At 26.6% G+C, this 16,699-nt stretch overlaps 4 protein-coding genes across 4 annotated transcripts in view; all 4 read right to left on the bottom strand.

Annotated features, from left to right (window-relative positions):
- The window catches only part of LOC108749153 (odorant receptor 49b-like), a gene marked incomplete at its 3' end in the record, with an annotated part of 4,045 nt that extends 1,734 nt beyond the window's left edge, over positions 1 to 2,311 (bottom strand). The window contains exons 1-2 of the mRNA XM_018487688.1: positions 1,920 to 2,311; positions 943 to 1,045 (exon numbers count right to left, since the gene is read on the bottom strand). Of these exons, the coding sequence (XP_018343190.1) occupies positions 943 to 1,045; positions 1,920 to 2,311 (495 nt within the window). The remainder of the gene's footprint in view (positions 1 to 942; positions 1,046 to 1,919) is intronic.
- A 1,648-nt stretch (positions 2,312 to 3,959) lies between these two features.
- Positions 3,960 to 6,146, bottom strand: LOC108749152. The gene is made up of 5 exons (XM_018487686.1): positions 5,833 to 6,146; positions 5,660 to 5,750; positions 5,345 to 5,446; positions 5,117 to 5,275; positions 3,960 to 4,016 (listed from the first exon to the last, which is right to left on the bottom strand). Exons 1-5 carry the CDS (start codon positions 6,144 to 6,146, stop codon positions 3,960 to 3,962), a joined length of 723 nt encoding a protein of 240 aa, XP_018343188.1.
- Positions 6,147 to 8,788: 2,642 nt separating this feature from the next.
- LOC108749151 (odorant receptor 4-like) lies at positions 8,789 to 12,597 on the bottom strand. Its single transcript, XM_018487685.1, has 6 exons — positions 12,516 to 12,597; positions 12,203 to 12,431; positions 12,021 to 12,120; positions 9,782 to 9,883; positions 9,537 to 9,695; positions 8,789 to 8,854 (listed from the first exon to the last, which is right to left on the bottom strand). The coding sequence occupies exons 1-6, from the start codon at positions 12,595 to 12,597 to the stop codon at positions 8,789 to 8,791; spliced, it is 738 nt and encodes a 245-aa protein (XP_018343187.1).
- Positions 12,598 to 16,476: 3,879 nt separating this feature from the next.
- The window catches only part of LOC108749177 (odorant receptor 49b-like), a 2,631-nt gene continuing 2,408 nt past the window's right edge, over positions 16,477 to 16,699 (bottom strand). The window contains exon 5 of the mRNA XM_018487716.1: positions 16,477 to 16,644. Coding sequence (XP_018343218.1) covers positions 16,477 to 16,644 — 168 coding nt within the window. The remainder of the gene's footprint in view (positions 16,645 to 16,699) is intronic.

Below are 16,699 nucleotides of genomic sequence, written 5' to 3'. Positions count from 1 at the left end.
ACACACACACACACACACACACACACACACACACACACACACACACACACACACACACACACACGCACACAATTCTATCAACTAATATATATAGTTGGCAACCGAAAATGATTATAATTATAGTTATTTAAATAATTTTTTATGATAATTTCAATCAACTTTATGGTTATAATAATTATAATTATAGTCATGTATACGTAAGAGTTATTATTACTAATACTGTAATCATAATCATATCGTAATATGTAATTATATAGTAATATGTAATTATAGTTACAAATATACCAAATAGTTTTTCTCTCAGTGTAGATACTGTTCTATCACACAACTGTTGACAATATTTTAAAAAATAATTCTGGAAATTAATTAAAATAAAAAATTTTAATACAAAAATATTTAAATACAATAATTTATAAAATTAGCAAAAGTAATAATTGAAATGAATAATATTAACTGTTGACATCGTATAGAGTTTAAAGTTAAAATACTTTACCTCATTCAAAAGACGCAAATTTTGTTTTATTGGATAATTGATAAAAAATGAAATCATTGTGACTGGAAATATTTTTACATAATGTCTTTCTTATTAAACAACTAAAAATTAATAAGAAGTGAAAGATGAACTATTATATGCAATTTTTACTGGCTTAGAATGACCAACTCTTTAATTGCTTATAATTCATAAGTTATAGTAGTATAATAACATTCATATTTTTATTATAAAATTTTTAGTCTTAATTAATTTCTAGAGAGAATATATTATAATAATAATATACGAAAAGAATATGCGAATAATAATAAATAACACACAAAGTATAAAAAGGAATAAATGTGAATATAAAATTGAGAGAATTAGTTCTTTTTCACATACATTTAAAGTTACAAAACATATATACAATATTATTAATAATATTATCATTAATAATATACTATAATACTCACAGTAATAAAAATGAGACCGATTATTATTATTAATGCAAAAGTACTAAGACTTATAGTTGTCAATGCAAAGGGGCGAACTATAGCAATCACTTCTTGTGCATATCTAAAATGGATGAATATATTGAATAATCTTGTTAAAATCTTGTTAATCTTGTTTTTATATAAATTTTTCCAAAAGTTTAGAAAACAGTGCGATAAAATCTTGCTGAGTAAATTTAGAAAAAATTACTTTTTTAATAAGATACAGTTGAAGATGACGTAATATAGATATATCACTTAAAAGCGACATTTTTAATATTAAAATAACTGTGATATATTTCTAAAATTGGAAATCTTGTTTAGAGAGCTATAATAGATTTACTTATGACAATGCAAAAATTTTAAAATATAAAATTAAAATATGACTATATTTGAAAAAAATATATTTAATAATATTGGTCTATAAATTTAATAATATAAATTTAATAATATAAATTTAAAATATTTAATAATAATGGTCTATAAAAATATATGTTTGATAACATTATTATAATTATCTGTAGTATATATTACTTTCTAAGTCAGTTTATATTTGGTATGCTTGAATTTTTTTGAATATTTTATTTTAAATTTGATCTCTATGATTATAATAATAGGCTTGTTCTGTTTCTTTTTCCATATCCTATTATAGGTATTTCTTGCACAGTTCATTTTCTGTCTTTATCTTCTTTTCACATTAACTGCGTCCATTATAAAAAGTAGTTTTGCAACTGTTGTAAAAATTCTTTAATATAATTGGTTTATACATTTAGATTCAATGTTAGAAATTAAGAGCAAGATGAATTATATTTAAAAAAATTTACAACAGTTGTAAAGGTGCTTTTTTTGCTGAGCACAACCATTGCAGAGAAAAAGACAAAAAAATAAATTGTGCAAGATATTCAGTTTTGGGATCTATAAAAAGAACAGGCCTAATATAAATATTTTAAAATACTTACTGTAGTAATCTTTGATGTTGTCGAATGCATTGAACTAAACCATGAACATTGGTGACTGTTCGTAACTCTTTGACTAATAATTCAAATCTCGCTGAGGTGGTCCAAAGCAGAAGAGCCATGAAAATATTTATACATAGCTGAGCAGAAGCTTGAAGACATACAAAAGACTGATGCATGAATATAATACTTTTTAATGGTTGCTGGTAAACGACGAACGGATACTCGGCGTTCGTTGGAAACGGTTGATCTAACGTGACCGGTCCAGTGATGACGAAAACAGCGCTTAAATAAATCCAAAGCATAGAACCACCATAGAAGTAAACGCATTTGCTAATGTATTGCTGAATAGTTGCTTCTTCGTGAGGTTTAATTAATTGACAGAAATTTTCCATTTCGAAAGTTACCAACTGAAATCGATTAGACCGGTATTATACATGCAATAGCATGTCTTGAGATAAGCTTTATTTTACATCCGATATTTCGCTTTTAAAATTTCACTCTTACTAAATATATTTTATATTAATTACTTGCAGACGACGTGAATTAATTTTACAGCTTATGATATTGCAAACAACATGCACCATAGGACATATTATGATTATTGATTTTGCCATGATGAGAGGATCATTTAGATGGTTTTTAACCGTGTTCGTTAGTCCTACGATTAGACCTAAAGTTAAAATTAGACACAGATATTGGTATAGTCCCGCACAAATAATTTTAAGCTTAACTGTGTCTTTTGGAAGAGGCCAGCACCATGTTATGAACAAACTTAGCTTTACTATCGCGATCACCTTCTTTAATGTCAAGCTCTTCTTCATGATCATATATATCACATATACATGTGCACGCGTTACAAGAAACGTAAAAAATTCTTGCTTGGAAAAGAATTGCAGTATTACAATAAGCGAATGTACATAGAAGAAAATTTTATACAAACGAAGTTCTAATGGACTTCCTCGAATATATTTCTACGATGTAATTCTTGTAAAAGAAGAATGATATTACCTAGCAGATTTATACTCTATAAATATCTATAGAATTACTTACTATAAATTCTAAAAGAAGTATACACTCCTTGCAAGAGGTATTCAATGCATTAATTTAATATATACTTTGTACCTTGTGCATTGAATTCTTTCTTTTGAAAGCATAAAAGAATTTTCTTGAACACTATTATTTTTTATCATTATACGTAATGTGATGAATACTAGGTTGAGAATGATTTATAAGTCATGGAATATGCAAGTAATTGAAGGTCGTTGCTACATGCTATAGCAATTGTTTCTGATATTCATGATAAAATTTTCTGATGCAATCTTAGTTTCATCAAAATGCTTTAGAAATAAAGATGGAAATAAACTTTATTGTGCTTGAAATTTCATGTTAAAATAGTTGAAATAGTAATACTATACTATTATAGTAAAAAGTTTAGCATTATCATCGTCTATTGATACGCGTACCTTCTTTTAATTAACTTTCACTTTCGTTTTTGAAAAGAGGATCAATATATGTAGCCTACAGTAAATATTCATTATTTTAATTATTTTTAATTTTGTTTTTTTTTGTGACACTGTGAATTATGACAGTATGAATGAGGTAATTAAAGGGAAGATTATATTGATTATGAATTTTTCTTTACATTAATAACGATTGTAAAATCAATTTGTGAAAAAATTAATACTATTTATAATATTACATTTAGGAAATAATATATGAAAATTATTATTATAATGTATAATATTTCAAAATTATAATTTATTTTTTTTATTCTCAGAGATTGATAACAAATAGAGATAATTGAAAATATATTACAATAAAACTAATATAACATTATATATCCTAAAGTGATATTTATTATTAGTGCTATAATAATAACAATTATGATTCAATTTACTGTTTTTGAATTAAATAATACCTGAAGTAATAGTATATATTTCGGCAATTCTGCAACACAATATAAAAACATATAGTACTTTTTCTGCCAACATTAATTGTTTAAAGCAAGTATTTTGACTGCAACACATTGTGTTTGTATATTTAATTTTCTATTATTACTCGCAGTGTTGTGAAATAAGAGAGTACAGTTGAAAGATACTGTGTAACACATAATAATAAATATATAGTTAAATTATTTATAAGATAGTTTTATTAAAAGATATACAACCTTAAATATTTCTTATTCTCTGCTTTTATGTTATTTGCTATTTTTACTTTCCGTTCTCATTTTATAACTATTTGTATGACTACTTAACTATACGCGAATTAAAAAAGTAATGCTTAATAAAGTGGTGACGCAAATAAAATATGATGAACGCAAGAAGAGAAATGGCAAAGTAAGGGAAGTAAAGAATAAGGAGATTTGACTGTAATATTATTTATATTTTTAAATATAATATTAAAAAGGTACATATAATCTGTATACCTATAATATACAGAATATGTGATAACGCTATGTAACAAAAATAATTTTTTTCACACACGAAAAAATTGATCCTTGAAGATAGAGAAATCTAGTATCGAAGTTTCATTCTGCGAAATTAAGTTATTTATGTTTTTATGCACCACTAAAGTTTAGTAGAGTCATTTTGGCTACGATGTAAGATGAAAATTTGTCTGAAAATCCATGTAAAATTTGCTGAATTTGAAAATGACAAAGTTAAAGTGATTGAAGTAAAGTAAAATACTGAAAACATGCATTTTTAGGAAAATTTTTTGGTATTTTTTGACCTTTTATGAATATTATTAAAAAAAACGTTTTAAAAACTTTTTAAAAAAATTTGAAAAATTTGAGCTATTTTTTTTTTACAAAAAATGCATTTACCATTTTACTTTAATCGTTTTTTTAATTTTATCATTTTCAGATTTAGCGATCAATTTTACATTTAAATGCATATTTTTCAAACAATTACAAAATATTAGATTGTACCGCAGTTGAAATGATTTCTAAACTTCAAATGTACATAAAAAATAGCTTCGCTAGATTTCGCGAAACGGAATGCACTTTAATGCTAGAAGTATCGACTCTATTTTCATGAACATATCAATTTTTTAATTGTGTATATAAAAGTGACTCACAGCGTAATTACAGTATTGCTCGTTGGGTAAAATGGATGAAATAGAATTTCGGAAAAACGGATTGAATTTTTTTTTATTAATTATTGCAATTCTCGAATCATCTTAAAAGTTAATCTTACCGATGTAAAGTAATTAAGAGATAATATAGGCAGAAGGCAAAGTATTGAAATTGTTATTGGTTTTTGACTTCTCATTATAATAATTTGCAGACATTTCCATATTTTAATTAAATGATCGTTTTCGAGCATATTAAACGTTGCTTCTGCAACATTTTTGTTCTGAGTAATAAACATTTTTTTAAAGGAAATAAATTATAACATAACAAGTTTAAGTAATAAATATTTTACCATGTGCATTAAATGTTCGGCTGGCCAAGTATACGTAAATACTTCTAATACACCTATTATACCTATTCCGGCAAACTGGATTATCGCCGCTGTAGATTCACGCTAAAAAAATTGATATACATATTATTTCCATTGAATACATATTATTGATATACATATTATTTCTATTGAAGCTTCTACACTAAAATTTTTTTATGAAGTATTTTCCTTTTTGCATAAATATGAAGGATATAACGATAAAGATATATATAAATTTAAGAAAATATACAAGTATAATATTATATTATTTAATATTAATGTACTTACTTTAATAATCAAAAGAAAGATTAATATTAAGCAAACCGTGCTGCAACATATAGTTGAAAACGCGAAAGGACGAGCAGCGATCGCAACTTCCCTCGCGTATCTGACACAAATGCATAACGCGTCAGAATTATTAAAATTTTGTCAACTAGATTATTCTTTATATCAATAGTTGTGGTATTTACTTGAGTAATTCTTGATGTTCTTTAATACATTTGAAAAGTTGATAGACATTTGTAATCTTTCTCAGCTCTTCAATCAGAACTTCAAATCTTGCCGATGTAAACCACAATAATAGAGCCATCAAAATATTCATGCATAATTGTCCTGCTATCATTATTGCCATCATAGATTGATGTATAAAAATTATTGTTTTTACCGGTTGATAAGATACATTAAATGGATAATCGATTACTACTGGAAATGGCTGATGCAATAAAACAGATATTGCGATTGTTGTAGGAAAGTAGATAAAAAATAGACATATATTATGAAACATGGTATATTTGTTAATGTATCGTTGGATCACAACTTCTTCATGTGATTTCATCAAATCACAAAAATGTACCATTTCAAAAGTAACATTCTGCAAATAATTACTTGAAATAATTGTTATTTTAAATAATTATATAAATATATTGTAATAATAAAACGTGAATCTTCTTAATTTGCATGTAAATTTTTTTATTAAATATAGATAATAATTTGATATTAAATATAGTTAAATAATAAATATAGACAAATATTAATTACCTGTATGCGATGATAATTAACTATCTCAAAGATAAAGTTAGAAATGGCGTGAGAAATGCTGGTTATTGCAAGGATTTGGTTTACTAAGACGACAGGATTATCGAGATAATTTGTAATACAATATATCAATGGTATCACCAGGCCTAGCCCTAAAATTATGCTCAAATAATGATGCAGTTTTACACAGAATATTTTAAATTTTGTCGCATCTTGTGGCAGGGGCCAACACCAAACTGGAAACAAACTTAACTTTACGATGGAAATCACTTCTTTTAGCATCACTTTTCTTCGCATGACTGTAGTATGTTCCGTATATCGTAAGCGTATTGCGTAAGTTGATATTATGGGAAATAAAAGTTCTTTTGCGAGCCGTTACGTAATGAATATGCTCCACGTATTTGCAAGTATGTATTATAATGAAAGGGTGTAGCAAAGGGGAGTTACTGGACGAGAATATGCATTCTTGTGTTTTTCCATTTTGCGTGAGGTATACATAAATAAAATTATCATGACGCGTACAATGTATGTGAGAGACAAATAGCCCTGCGTGTTTGAATTCAATAAGCGGTAACGTTCTCTGCCTATAAGAGCGTTAAAAAAATATGTATACGTTATAAAATTTCTTTATATTTCCCAAAGATGTTACGTGTGTCTATGCATATTTTACATATTATAACAAAAAGTAAAAAAGAAATTTAAAGGAAGATTTCTCTATGATATATCGGATACGTACGTTATGTATATTTACTTATATATTATGTATATTCACATCGTAGCTATTGCAGAGAAACTATATATTATTTTAATTTGTCTATTATTCTATATAATATAGTTTTTGTTTGCTGTATGAAAACTGCAATAAGGTAGTTTTAACTTAGATAGAGTTTCAACGCGCAGTAGCATTCGTTATTGTACGCTATGTAATAATTTTATCGATGTATATCGTTTGCCATAGAAAGTAAACATATGTATAAGAAGTAACATTTGTTTCACTGAAATGTTACACAACAGTGTTAGAAATATGGTCTTCACGAAACCTTTATATGCAATTTTAAGAAAAAGAAAGATTTAACATTAAGGAAAATTGTTCTATATTAAGGAAATAGGTACGGTGGCAATATGGGTTACAGGTAGATATAGTAAATCTATTATAGGAATAATGTTATCTTTTTTAAACTTTACTTTGGATTTTCGAAATTAAAAGATTATGCTCTGAATTCATTTTGACAATAAATTGCTAGAATATAAATACTCTCGAATAACTGCAAAATTTTGAACAATACCATCGGAAACAAATTGAAATTAATACTAGATATGGCAAGGCTCAGATTTTTTACTCAATTCAATTTAATTGCCGTTTAAACGATTCTAATAAATGGCTTTAATACAATGTAGCTACGTATGTTTGACTTTTATTCTTTAATGGTTCTTAAACGCATATTAAAAGAAATTCCAAATTTTGTAAAATGTGTATTATAGTCTACGTCTTTGAAACTTTTAAAACTGTTTTGAATATTTAGAAAATCTTTTTCTTATATTTCAAAAGTTCAAATAGTCTTCAAATAAAAATTAAAATCTCTTATGTTAGGGTTAAAATTAAATAAAATTGTAATTAGATAATATTGAATTGTAATTAGACAATACATTTTCAAAATTATTACAATATAATATATTTTGGATTAAAAAAACTTAATATATTTTTTCGTATTTCTATTAAGCAAACATTTTGCACAAATCAAAATTGTTTTGTTCTATGAAATTTAGTTCTTCTTTGGAGTTATCTCTGAAAAATCGAAGCGTAAGTTGAAGAGGAGAGTAATAGCAAAAAATTGAAATAACGAAATGTAAAAAAAGTGTAAAGATTTTTTTATGTTTTGTTGTTTCGATTTTCGTTTCTTAGGAACTCTATTTATGCCTCTGATACTGTTCCTTATACATTTGACTTGTAGGCGTCGATTTTTATTTTTGTCACAGAATTTTCTTAGCAGGAATTTTTATTATAATGTTTAATTTTTACAGAATATTATATTTTCTATTTCTGTTATTTTTAGAGATTAATGCAAGTAGTAGAATTTGAAAATATATGGGTGAATAGCGTATACATTTTTTTTATAAATTTTGAAGTAAAATATTTATCAATAATGCTGTAATAATAACACTCTAATTCAATTTACTATTATTTTTGAATTTAATAATTCAATTTTTTTAAGAGAGAGAGAGAGAGGGAGAGAGAGGGAGAGAGAGAGAGAGAGAAGTAGTAGTAGTAATAGTTATATTTCAGTAACCACACATGATTATAAAAACTTATTATACTATACAATTGTACTAATACTAATAATAAAAATTTTGCAACTGTCAAAAGCAAATATTTCAACTGTGTTAGTATATTTAATTGTTATCATTGTCCATCATTACTCGCAGTGAAGTGAAATAGGAGAGTATAGTTGAAAGATACTGTAACACATAATAACAAATATTTTTTTATGTTAACGAAATAATAAATTTTTTACAATAATATTTGTACATAAATACATGAAAAAATATTACGTAAAAGATAATATTTATATGTATAAATATTATTAATGTTTGAAATAATAATTAAAAATTAAAAAAAATTTTTAAGTCACTTTGTACATAGGATGTTTGGAAATTAATGATAAATCTTTCGCATAGAAGCAGAATGGACTGAAGAAAAGTCCTCTATTATTTTACAATTGTCGCAATTCCGAATGGCACAGATTATATTAATTCGAAAATTATTCATCTTTTCTGATCTATAAGTTATTGGAAACAAAGAGAAGGATACTGAATAATTATTGGGCTGCAAGATGAAAATATATAAAGTTGTTTGATAGTTGTTAGTCTTCGGATCTTTCTGACAACGTTTGTTTGCGCACTATTTGAAAATTGAACATATTAGTAACGTATTTTGGACATTCCTAAAATATCTATATAAATAATTTCATTATCTTGGGACGTATTTTAGGCATTTAACATATAGCGACATAAACGGGACTTTTTAGGACATATATTTTGGACGTCCAAGAATTCTTGGGGTAAATAATTAACATAAATTGAAATACAATATGTATGAGTAAACTTTATTTTTTTAAATCAATTTGTAACTTGATCTTACCGATGTAAAATAATTAAGAGACAATACGGGTAGAAAGCAAGGCATTGAAACCGTTACTGGTTTTTGACTTCTCATTATAATAATTTGTAGACATTTCCACATTTTAATTAAATGATTGTTTTCGAGCATATGAAATGCTGTTTCTGCGACATTTTTGCTCTAGGTAATAAACATATAAAAGTAATAAATATTTTGTATAATGAAATGAATTATAATATAACAGATTTAAATAATTAGTTATTTACCGTATACATCAAATGTTCTGCTGGCCAAGTATACATAAATACTTCTGATATACCTATTATACTCATTCCAAAAAACTGGAATATTAGTAATATAGGTTGATGCTATTTAAAAAATTGATGTACGTGTTATTTCCATATATTGATGCTTTTACCAAAATTTTTTTATGTAATTAAAATTATTTTTTTTTTGCATAAATTCGTGAAGGATATAATGATGGAGGATATGATTGCTTATATACGTAATATCTAGATTATTCCTTAATATATACGATGATTTTTCAGGATCGAAAAATCATCGTATTGTTAAGTAGTATGTAGTTGTTGTGTAGTAAAGGATTATGTATTGATAGATTGCTCGGGTTCCGGCTTAATTTGCATCAATTTTACAAGTATACAAAAATTCTTAGATAATATCTATACAGAGTTTGGAAAGTAATAATAAATTTTTTGCATAAAAGCAGAATGGACTAAATTGAGAAGAGAGGTCCTCTACCATTTTATGATTTTAGTAATAGTTAATAAGGTATTAATTGCTAAAAATTGCCGAAAATTGGTCTTTAATAATTTTTTATTCAAATACTATAGAATTTTCGGCAATTTAACAATTAATATCTTATTAATTATTACTAAAATTGTAAAATGGTAGAGAATTTTTCTTCTTAGTTTAGTCCATTCTGCCCCTATGCGAAAGATTTATCATTACTTTTCAAACACCCTGTATATACTGTAACATCTTTATATATATATATATATATATATATGTACATATGTATATAAAGCATGTAAAATTATACATGGTGTCCGGTAAAGATCATAACAACGTTTAAAGGTAGATTCCCGAGATCATTTTGAAACGAAAATTCTAGTACCAAAATGTCGAGGCTATAATTTTTTGTAAGTTTTTGGATTATAAGCATTTAAAGTTAGTGAATCATATTACCTAAAATTCGTATAGATGTGGTGGATAAACGCCAACGTAAAATGCCAATCACACCTATAAATGCGCATTTTAGGCGATATATTCGCTAATTTAAATGCTTATAATTTAAGAACTATTATAGTCTCGACATTTTGGATTAGGATTTTTATTTTAATATGATTTCGAGAATCTGTATTTAAACACTGTTACGGTCTTTACCGGACATCCTATGTATTTAAAAAAAATTGTATACAAATGTTACAACAATTACAGGCGACAAAATGGCAGAAATGACTTTTTCATATTAAAATTTAGAGCTCTGAAATAAATATAATTTAGGGAAAAATATATTTCATATCTTTAAAGTTGACATTCCAAACTGCAAGAAAAAAAAATTTTAATATGGACTATTCATTAACTTGGTCTGCGTTCCGATGTTTACTACTAGCGTTGAAAAGCTATAGTGCACAATATGTATACTATATATTTTCAGTACTGGCAGTGAATATTGAAACGCAACCTTAAAAATTCTTTTAATATGCATAGATAGGTATAACTAGAAGGTAAATTGCATTTAGATTTTAAACAATGTATTTTATTATCTGGAGACACTGGTAATGTCTCGGCGTTAAGATACGCGCAGCGACACTACCGTGGCTACTTTACGCGAGCCGCTGAGTTGCTAGGGATTGATATGACATTAAAAAACCTACAACTAATTAGAAGAGTATTATACCATTTTTAAATATTATTTGCATTTAACGCAAATATGATAGCAATGCTCGACTATATTAGCACAAAATTATTGTTTAAATTTTAATTTTTTTAAAAGTTTGTTTGAAATTCTTGCAATATAAATTAAGTATATTAATTAGAATTAGATAAAATTATATAAAAAAAAATTTCTCAGCTACAGATAAATCCTCTTCTATACGCAATGGATTATTCGTGACTGATTATTCGTTAAAGGTGAACCACCTTTATTGAAGGGTATGTAGGTAACGCATTAAACCTGTCAAATTTTTTTTAGGGAAAGTATTATTTAGCTAGGTGCTCTTAGTGGCTGTTTTAAAATTCACTGTCAGTGTTGAAAATATATAGTATACGTAAACTGTAAATTTTCCGCGCTGGCAGTGAATTTTGGAACACAATTAGTATTTCGAAGAAAACAAATGCACAGTAAACGAATGACTCAATCGTGTGTATTAAGATGATTTTAAATTTTTAAGCATGTTTGATGATCATGATACTTATTATGTATATTTATATGCATAAATTTAAGAAAAGAATTATACGTAATATAATGTTTCATGTACTTACACTAATGAGCAAAAGAAATATTACTATTAAGCCAACCGAGCTACAACATATAGTTACAAATGCGAAAGGAGCAGCACAAATTGTAACTTTCTTTGCGTACCTGAATAAATGCATTACGTCAGGATTATTTAAAACTTTTGAACTAGATTATTCTTACGTAAGACAATCACTGTGACATTTACTTGAGCAATTTTTGATGTTTTTTAATACATTTGAACAACTGATAGATATTTGTAATTTTTTCTAGTTGTTTAGTCAGCATCTCAAATCTTGCCGATGCAAACCACAGCAACAGAGCCATATAAATATTTATGCATAGTTGTCCTGCTACTATTATTCCGGCGATAGATTGTTGTATGAAAATTATTGCTTTTAACGGTTGATAAGATACATCAAATGGATATTCGGCAACTGTTGGAAATGATTGATGCTCTAAAGCAGGTATCACTGCGATAGTTGTGAACGTAAGCCAGTAGAAAATAAATATAGATATACCATGAAATATAATACACTTGTCAATGTATCGTTGAATCACAATTTCTTCATGCAATTTCATCAAGTCACAAAACTGTATCATTTCGAAAGTAACATTCTGTAAGTAATTACTTGAAATAATTGTTACTAGTATATATAAAAATATGTAATCAAACATGAGTTTTTATTTAATTTGGATGAATTTTTTAATATTAAATAGATAAATGTTGATTACCTGTATATGACGGTAATTAATTATATGAATAATAAAATTTAACATAGCTTGAATAACGCTACTTAACATAAGAACTTGTTTTGTTAAGACAGTAGGATTGTCAAGATTATTTGTTATACCATATATTAATGGTACCTGTAGACCTATTACTATAATTATGCCCAAATAATGATGCAGTTTCACACAAAACATTTTCAATTTTGTCGCATTATGTGGCTCAGGCCAACCCCAAACTAGGAATAAACTTAATTTCACTACGGAGATCACTTCTTTTAACGTTACCTTTCTTCGCATGACTGAGGTATGTTACGTATGTTACGTATGTTATATTGCAAATTGATATTACAGGGAAATAAAATTTCTTCCGCGAGTAGTTATGTAATGAATACGCTCCACATGCATTTGCAAATATTTATTATAATGAAAGGGTGTAGTAAAGGGGAGTTACTGTTCGAGAACATGTATTCTTGCATTTCGCATGGGGTATACATAAATAAAATTATGATGACGCATATGGTACATTAGACGAATAGCTCTGCGTGTTTAAATTTAATAAGTTATAACGTATATTCATTGCTTGTAAAAACGTATACGTATATGCATGCATAGTAAGATTTCTTCATAATTTCCCGAAATTGTTCGAGAAATTATATGAACGCATCTAACATGTTCATGTATATTTTAGATATAAGAAAGTAAGAAATAAATTTAAAAAAGATTTCTCTCTTTGAGTTTCTAAACCCTATTCTACAACGTGCTCTTTGTTTCTTGTTTCTTGCTTTTTACCTCTTACTTTTTTCCCCTTTGCAATCGTTTTATCGACAATTGCATTTCTTGCTACGTGTTTCCTGTTTCTTCCGTAGTTCGTTAACTTTGATCTCGGGCGACATAAAACAAAAAATCGGATAAGAAACAAAAAGACAAGATGTAAAAAATAGCAAAAAGTAGGAAATATAAAACAAAAAGCACAGTAAAATAACCATAAATGAATCATATATACTACCTATTTTCGTCGTAAATATTGGAGAGAAACATTATTTTATAATTTGTCTATTATTCCATTATATATAACATACTTTTATATTTCTGTACGAACTACAGTAAAGCAGTTTTAACTTATAGACTTTCAACACGCAATAGCTTCTTCATTGTACTCTACCTAATAATTTTATTGATGTATGTCCTGTCTACGATAGGAAATAAGTGTGCAGGAAGTAACATATGTTTCACTGAAATGCTATACAACGGTGTTAAAAATATGGTCTTCACGCTCACGCAATCTGTGTATGTAATTGTGAGAAAAGGGAAGATTTTATTCTACATGAAAGAAATAGGTGGAACAGTGCAATAGGCTATAGGTATATCAAATCTATTTTGGAGATAATGTTGCATTTTTTTAACTTCGCGTTGGAGTTGTGAGACTAAGTTGTGCTTAGTATTTGCGGAAACATATTCGAGAAAGTTAGTCGATAAGAGAAGGTCGGGCAATGAACCGCTAGATTTTGAATATATGCGGTTTTGCATTTGCCGTTGTTTGGCGGTTGGCTCTATAAATTGTAGTTTTTTTGAATAATTACTGCAGTGCATTAATGAACTCAATGTTTTTTTTAATAACGAAATCTGAATTATTTATTGGAAGATTGTTCATCATGACAAAATCATTGGTAGATCTCGATTACTGCGGGTGCGACATTTTTACGTACCTCTTCGATATATTTAGAACTGCGAGCAGTGTTATCGTAACGTTGAGAAAGAGAGTATGTATCCAGATACGATAAAATCCAACTGAGTTAAGGGAAACGAAGATATTTTGCATTGAGAAGTTTCGGTGATTAAGAAGTTTTAGCTGTAACAGAGAAAGATTAAGTTCTTCATGCTCCTCCAGTAGAAGGTTAAAATCTGGAGGAGTGGCTATGTGCCTAATTTCAATAACTGAAACTTTAAATATATATACAAAATTTCATCAAAATAATCTGACTGATTTTTAAAATTTTTGAAAAAATAAAATTTTTCTTTCAACTTTAGCATCTTGTATCTTTGAAACTATATAAGTCATTTCGGATATATGATCATATATACGAAGTTTTTGTCTTGAATTAGTGTGAGGAATCATTTTTTAAAATCTTTTAGAGTACTTAATATATACCTGTATATGATTAAAGATTGCAAAGCATTCTCTTACAGAAGCATATAGTTAAGAAATTAAAATTTTTAATAAATCAGAAACAGACATGATTATAGCTTGTACAGTCGTTGATGTCGGAGCAAAATACTTAATATAATCTTTTGCGACTCGACAGTTTGATTATAATAATACAATGAATAATAGAAATCTTAACAATCGTAGTTTGAAATATAAATTAAAAAAATACATATTTTTACCTATTATGATATTCAGTTTTAGATAATTATTTATATTTAAACTTACTGTTCTCGTTAGATCAGCCGACTAAGCGTAGAGAAGTATTTTTGATGCAGTCAATACGGTTTGAATATATACTTAATTTTTACGAATGATGGAAATCGCTATTTAAAAAATACTTAAATTATAGAAACGTTTTATTCTCTAATATATAATTCTAATATATAATTCTAATTTTTAATTTAAGCTATTTTTTAACACTGAAAATCTCATCAGCTTAAAGACAGTTTATTTTAATATTTATTTTTAAATAGTTATTAAATAAACCATTATATAACATGTCTGGTGCCATGCATCTCTCGTAGATAGATGGAATGAATAAATTGAATAGCAAAAGTCCTTTATCGTTTTGTTAGTTTCTTAATCATTAACGAAAAATTTATTAGTAAACTTCTGTAGCGAAGAAAAGACAGTCAACGTCACTGCATGCTGATTGCAATTGCTAGACGTGCGGCGAAGTATTGGCAAGAGCGCATGGCAAGAATATTGGGTTGTATTTTACCAAAAAAACGCAAACGTACGTTTATTTGCAGATTGAAGGAAGTGTAGTTCATGATAAAATTAATTTTATGAAAAATTGATTTGGAAAGATGAAAAAGACAATTAATGCAATGACTTTAAAAAATTGTTTTATTTATATTAATTAATATTTACTAAAGATTTATGTTAATTAATATTTACTAATATGAAAAAAGTAATAAGTATATCAGAATTTTTTGGTGCTAACAATACTACAAGATCTTCTATTATGCAAAATATAATACTATTGAAAAATAAAAATTAAAAGAATTTACATAGCTTTAAATTTATTTCTTGAATCCATTGTTCTCCACAAATACCATTCGCAATGTCATTAAATAAGAAAAAGCTGTTGATACGTACTAAAATATATAAAATGATAGCTTTAGTTTATATGTTCTGGCTTTAGAATGAAAAATATGTACATAGTGATAAAATTTTATAAAAAATTTTTGTACATTTAGAAGCATTAATGATGGTACGTTTATGTATAACGATTAAATTTGTTATATATAAAAAATATATTTTTTGTGTACGCACATATAATAGTATGATTATTTGATTTAATAGTATTTGATTAGTGTATGATTATAATAGTATGATTATATGAAAGAAAAAATGGAAAATTTTAATAAAAGTAAAAAAAAAATTTGTATTAAAAATTTGTATTAAATTTTTGTAATTTATCAAAATTTAATATTTTTTAGACAGAGTTTACATAAAATATTTTCAAAATTTTTGATTTTTTGTAATGTAAAAAGTTATGCTGAGGTAAAATATTAACTGTGTAAAAATTTTTTTGATTTCTAAAACCTTACCGATGCATAAAATTGTAACGATAAAGCTGGAAGGATAGAAACAGAGACGGTTGTTGGTGTTTGACTTCTTAGCAAGATAAAATTTAAATTTTTTTGAAAAATCTTGTCATGATTGTACCACGACGATTCGTAAATTGCTTGCGCAACATTGGAACTCTAATAAGTAATATGCATATTTTAATATAATAATATAGCTGAAACAATATATATA

This window comes from Trachymyrmex septentrionalis, unplaced genomic scaffold (genome assembly GCF_001594115.1).
Source record: "Trachymyrmex septentrionalis isolate Tsep2-gDNA-1 unplaced genomic scaffold, Tsep1.0 scaffold27, whole genome shotgun sequence".
Lineage (NCBI taxonomy): Eukaryota > Metazoa > Arthropoda > Insecta > Hymenoptera > Formicidae > Trachymyrmex > Trachymyrmex septentrionalis.
The sequence above is the reverse complement of the archived record's forward strand: the minus strand, read 5'-3'. Positions and strand labels throughout refer to the sequence as shown.

Excerpts from the sequence above, each read along its gene's own strand:
- LOC108749152 (XM_018487686.1), bottom strand. The coding sequence starts at position 6,146 with ATGTTTCATAATATATGTCTATTTTTTATCTACTTTCCTACAACAATC. Across the intron at positions 5,447-5,659 it reads TAATATTAATCTTTCTTTTG|CGTGAATCTACAGCGGCGAT; the intron begins ATTATTAAAGTA and ends CAATTTTTTTAG. Across the intron at positions 4,017-5,116 it reads CTCTTAATTACTTTACATCG|TATCTTTCAACTGTACTCTC; the intron begins GTAAGATTAACT and ends TGTGTTACACAG.
- LOC108749151 (XM_018487685.1), bottom strand. The coding sequence starts at position 12,597 with ATGATACAGTTTTGTGACTTGATGAAATTGCATGAAGAAATTGTGATT. Across the intron at positions 12,432-12,515 it reads CAAGTGTATTATATTTCATG|TTGCCGAATATCCATTTGAT; the intron begins GTATATCTATAT and ends CATTTCCAACAG. Across the intron at positions 8,855-9,536 it reads CTCTTAATTATTTTACATCG|TATCTTTCAACTATACTCTC; the intron begins GTAAGATCAAGT and ends TATGTGTTACAG.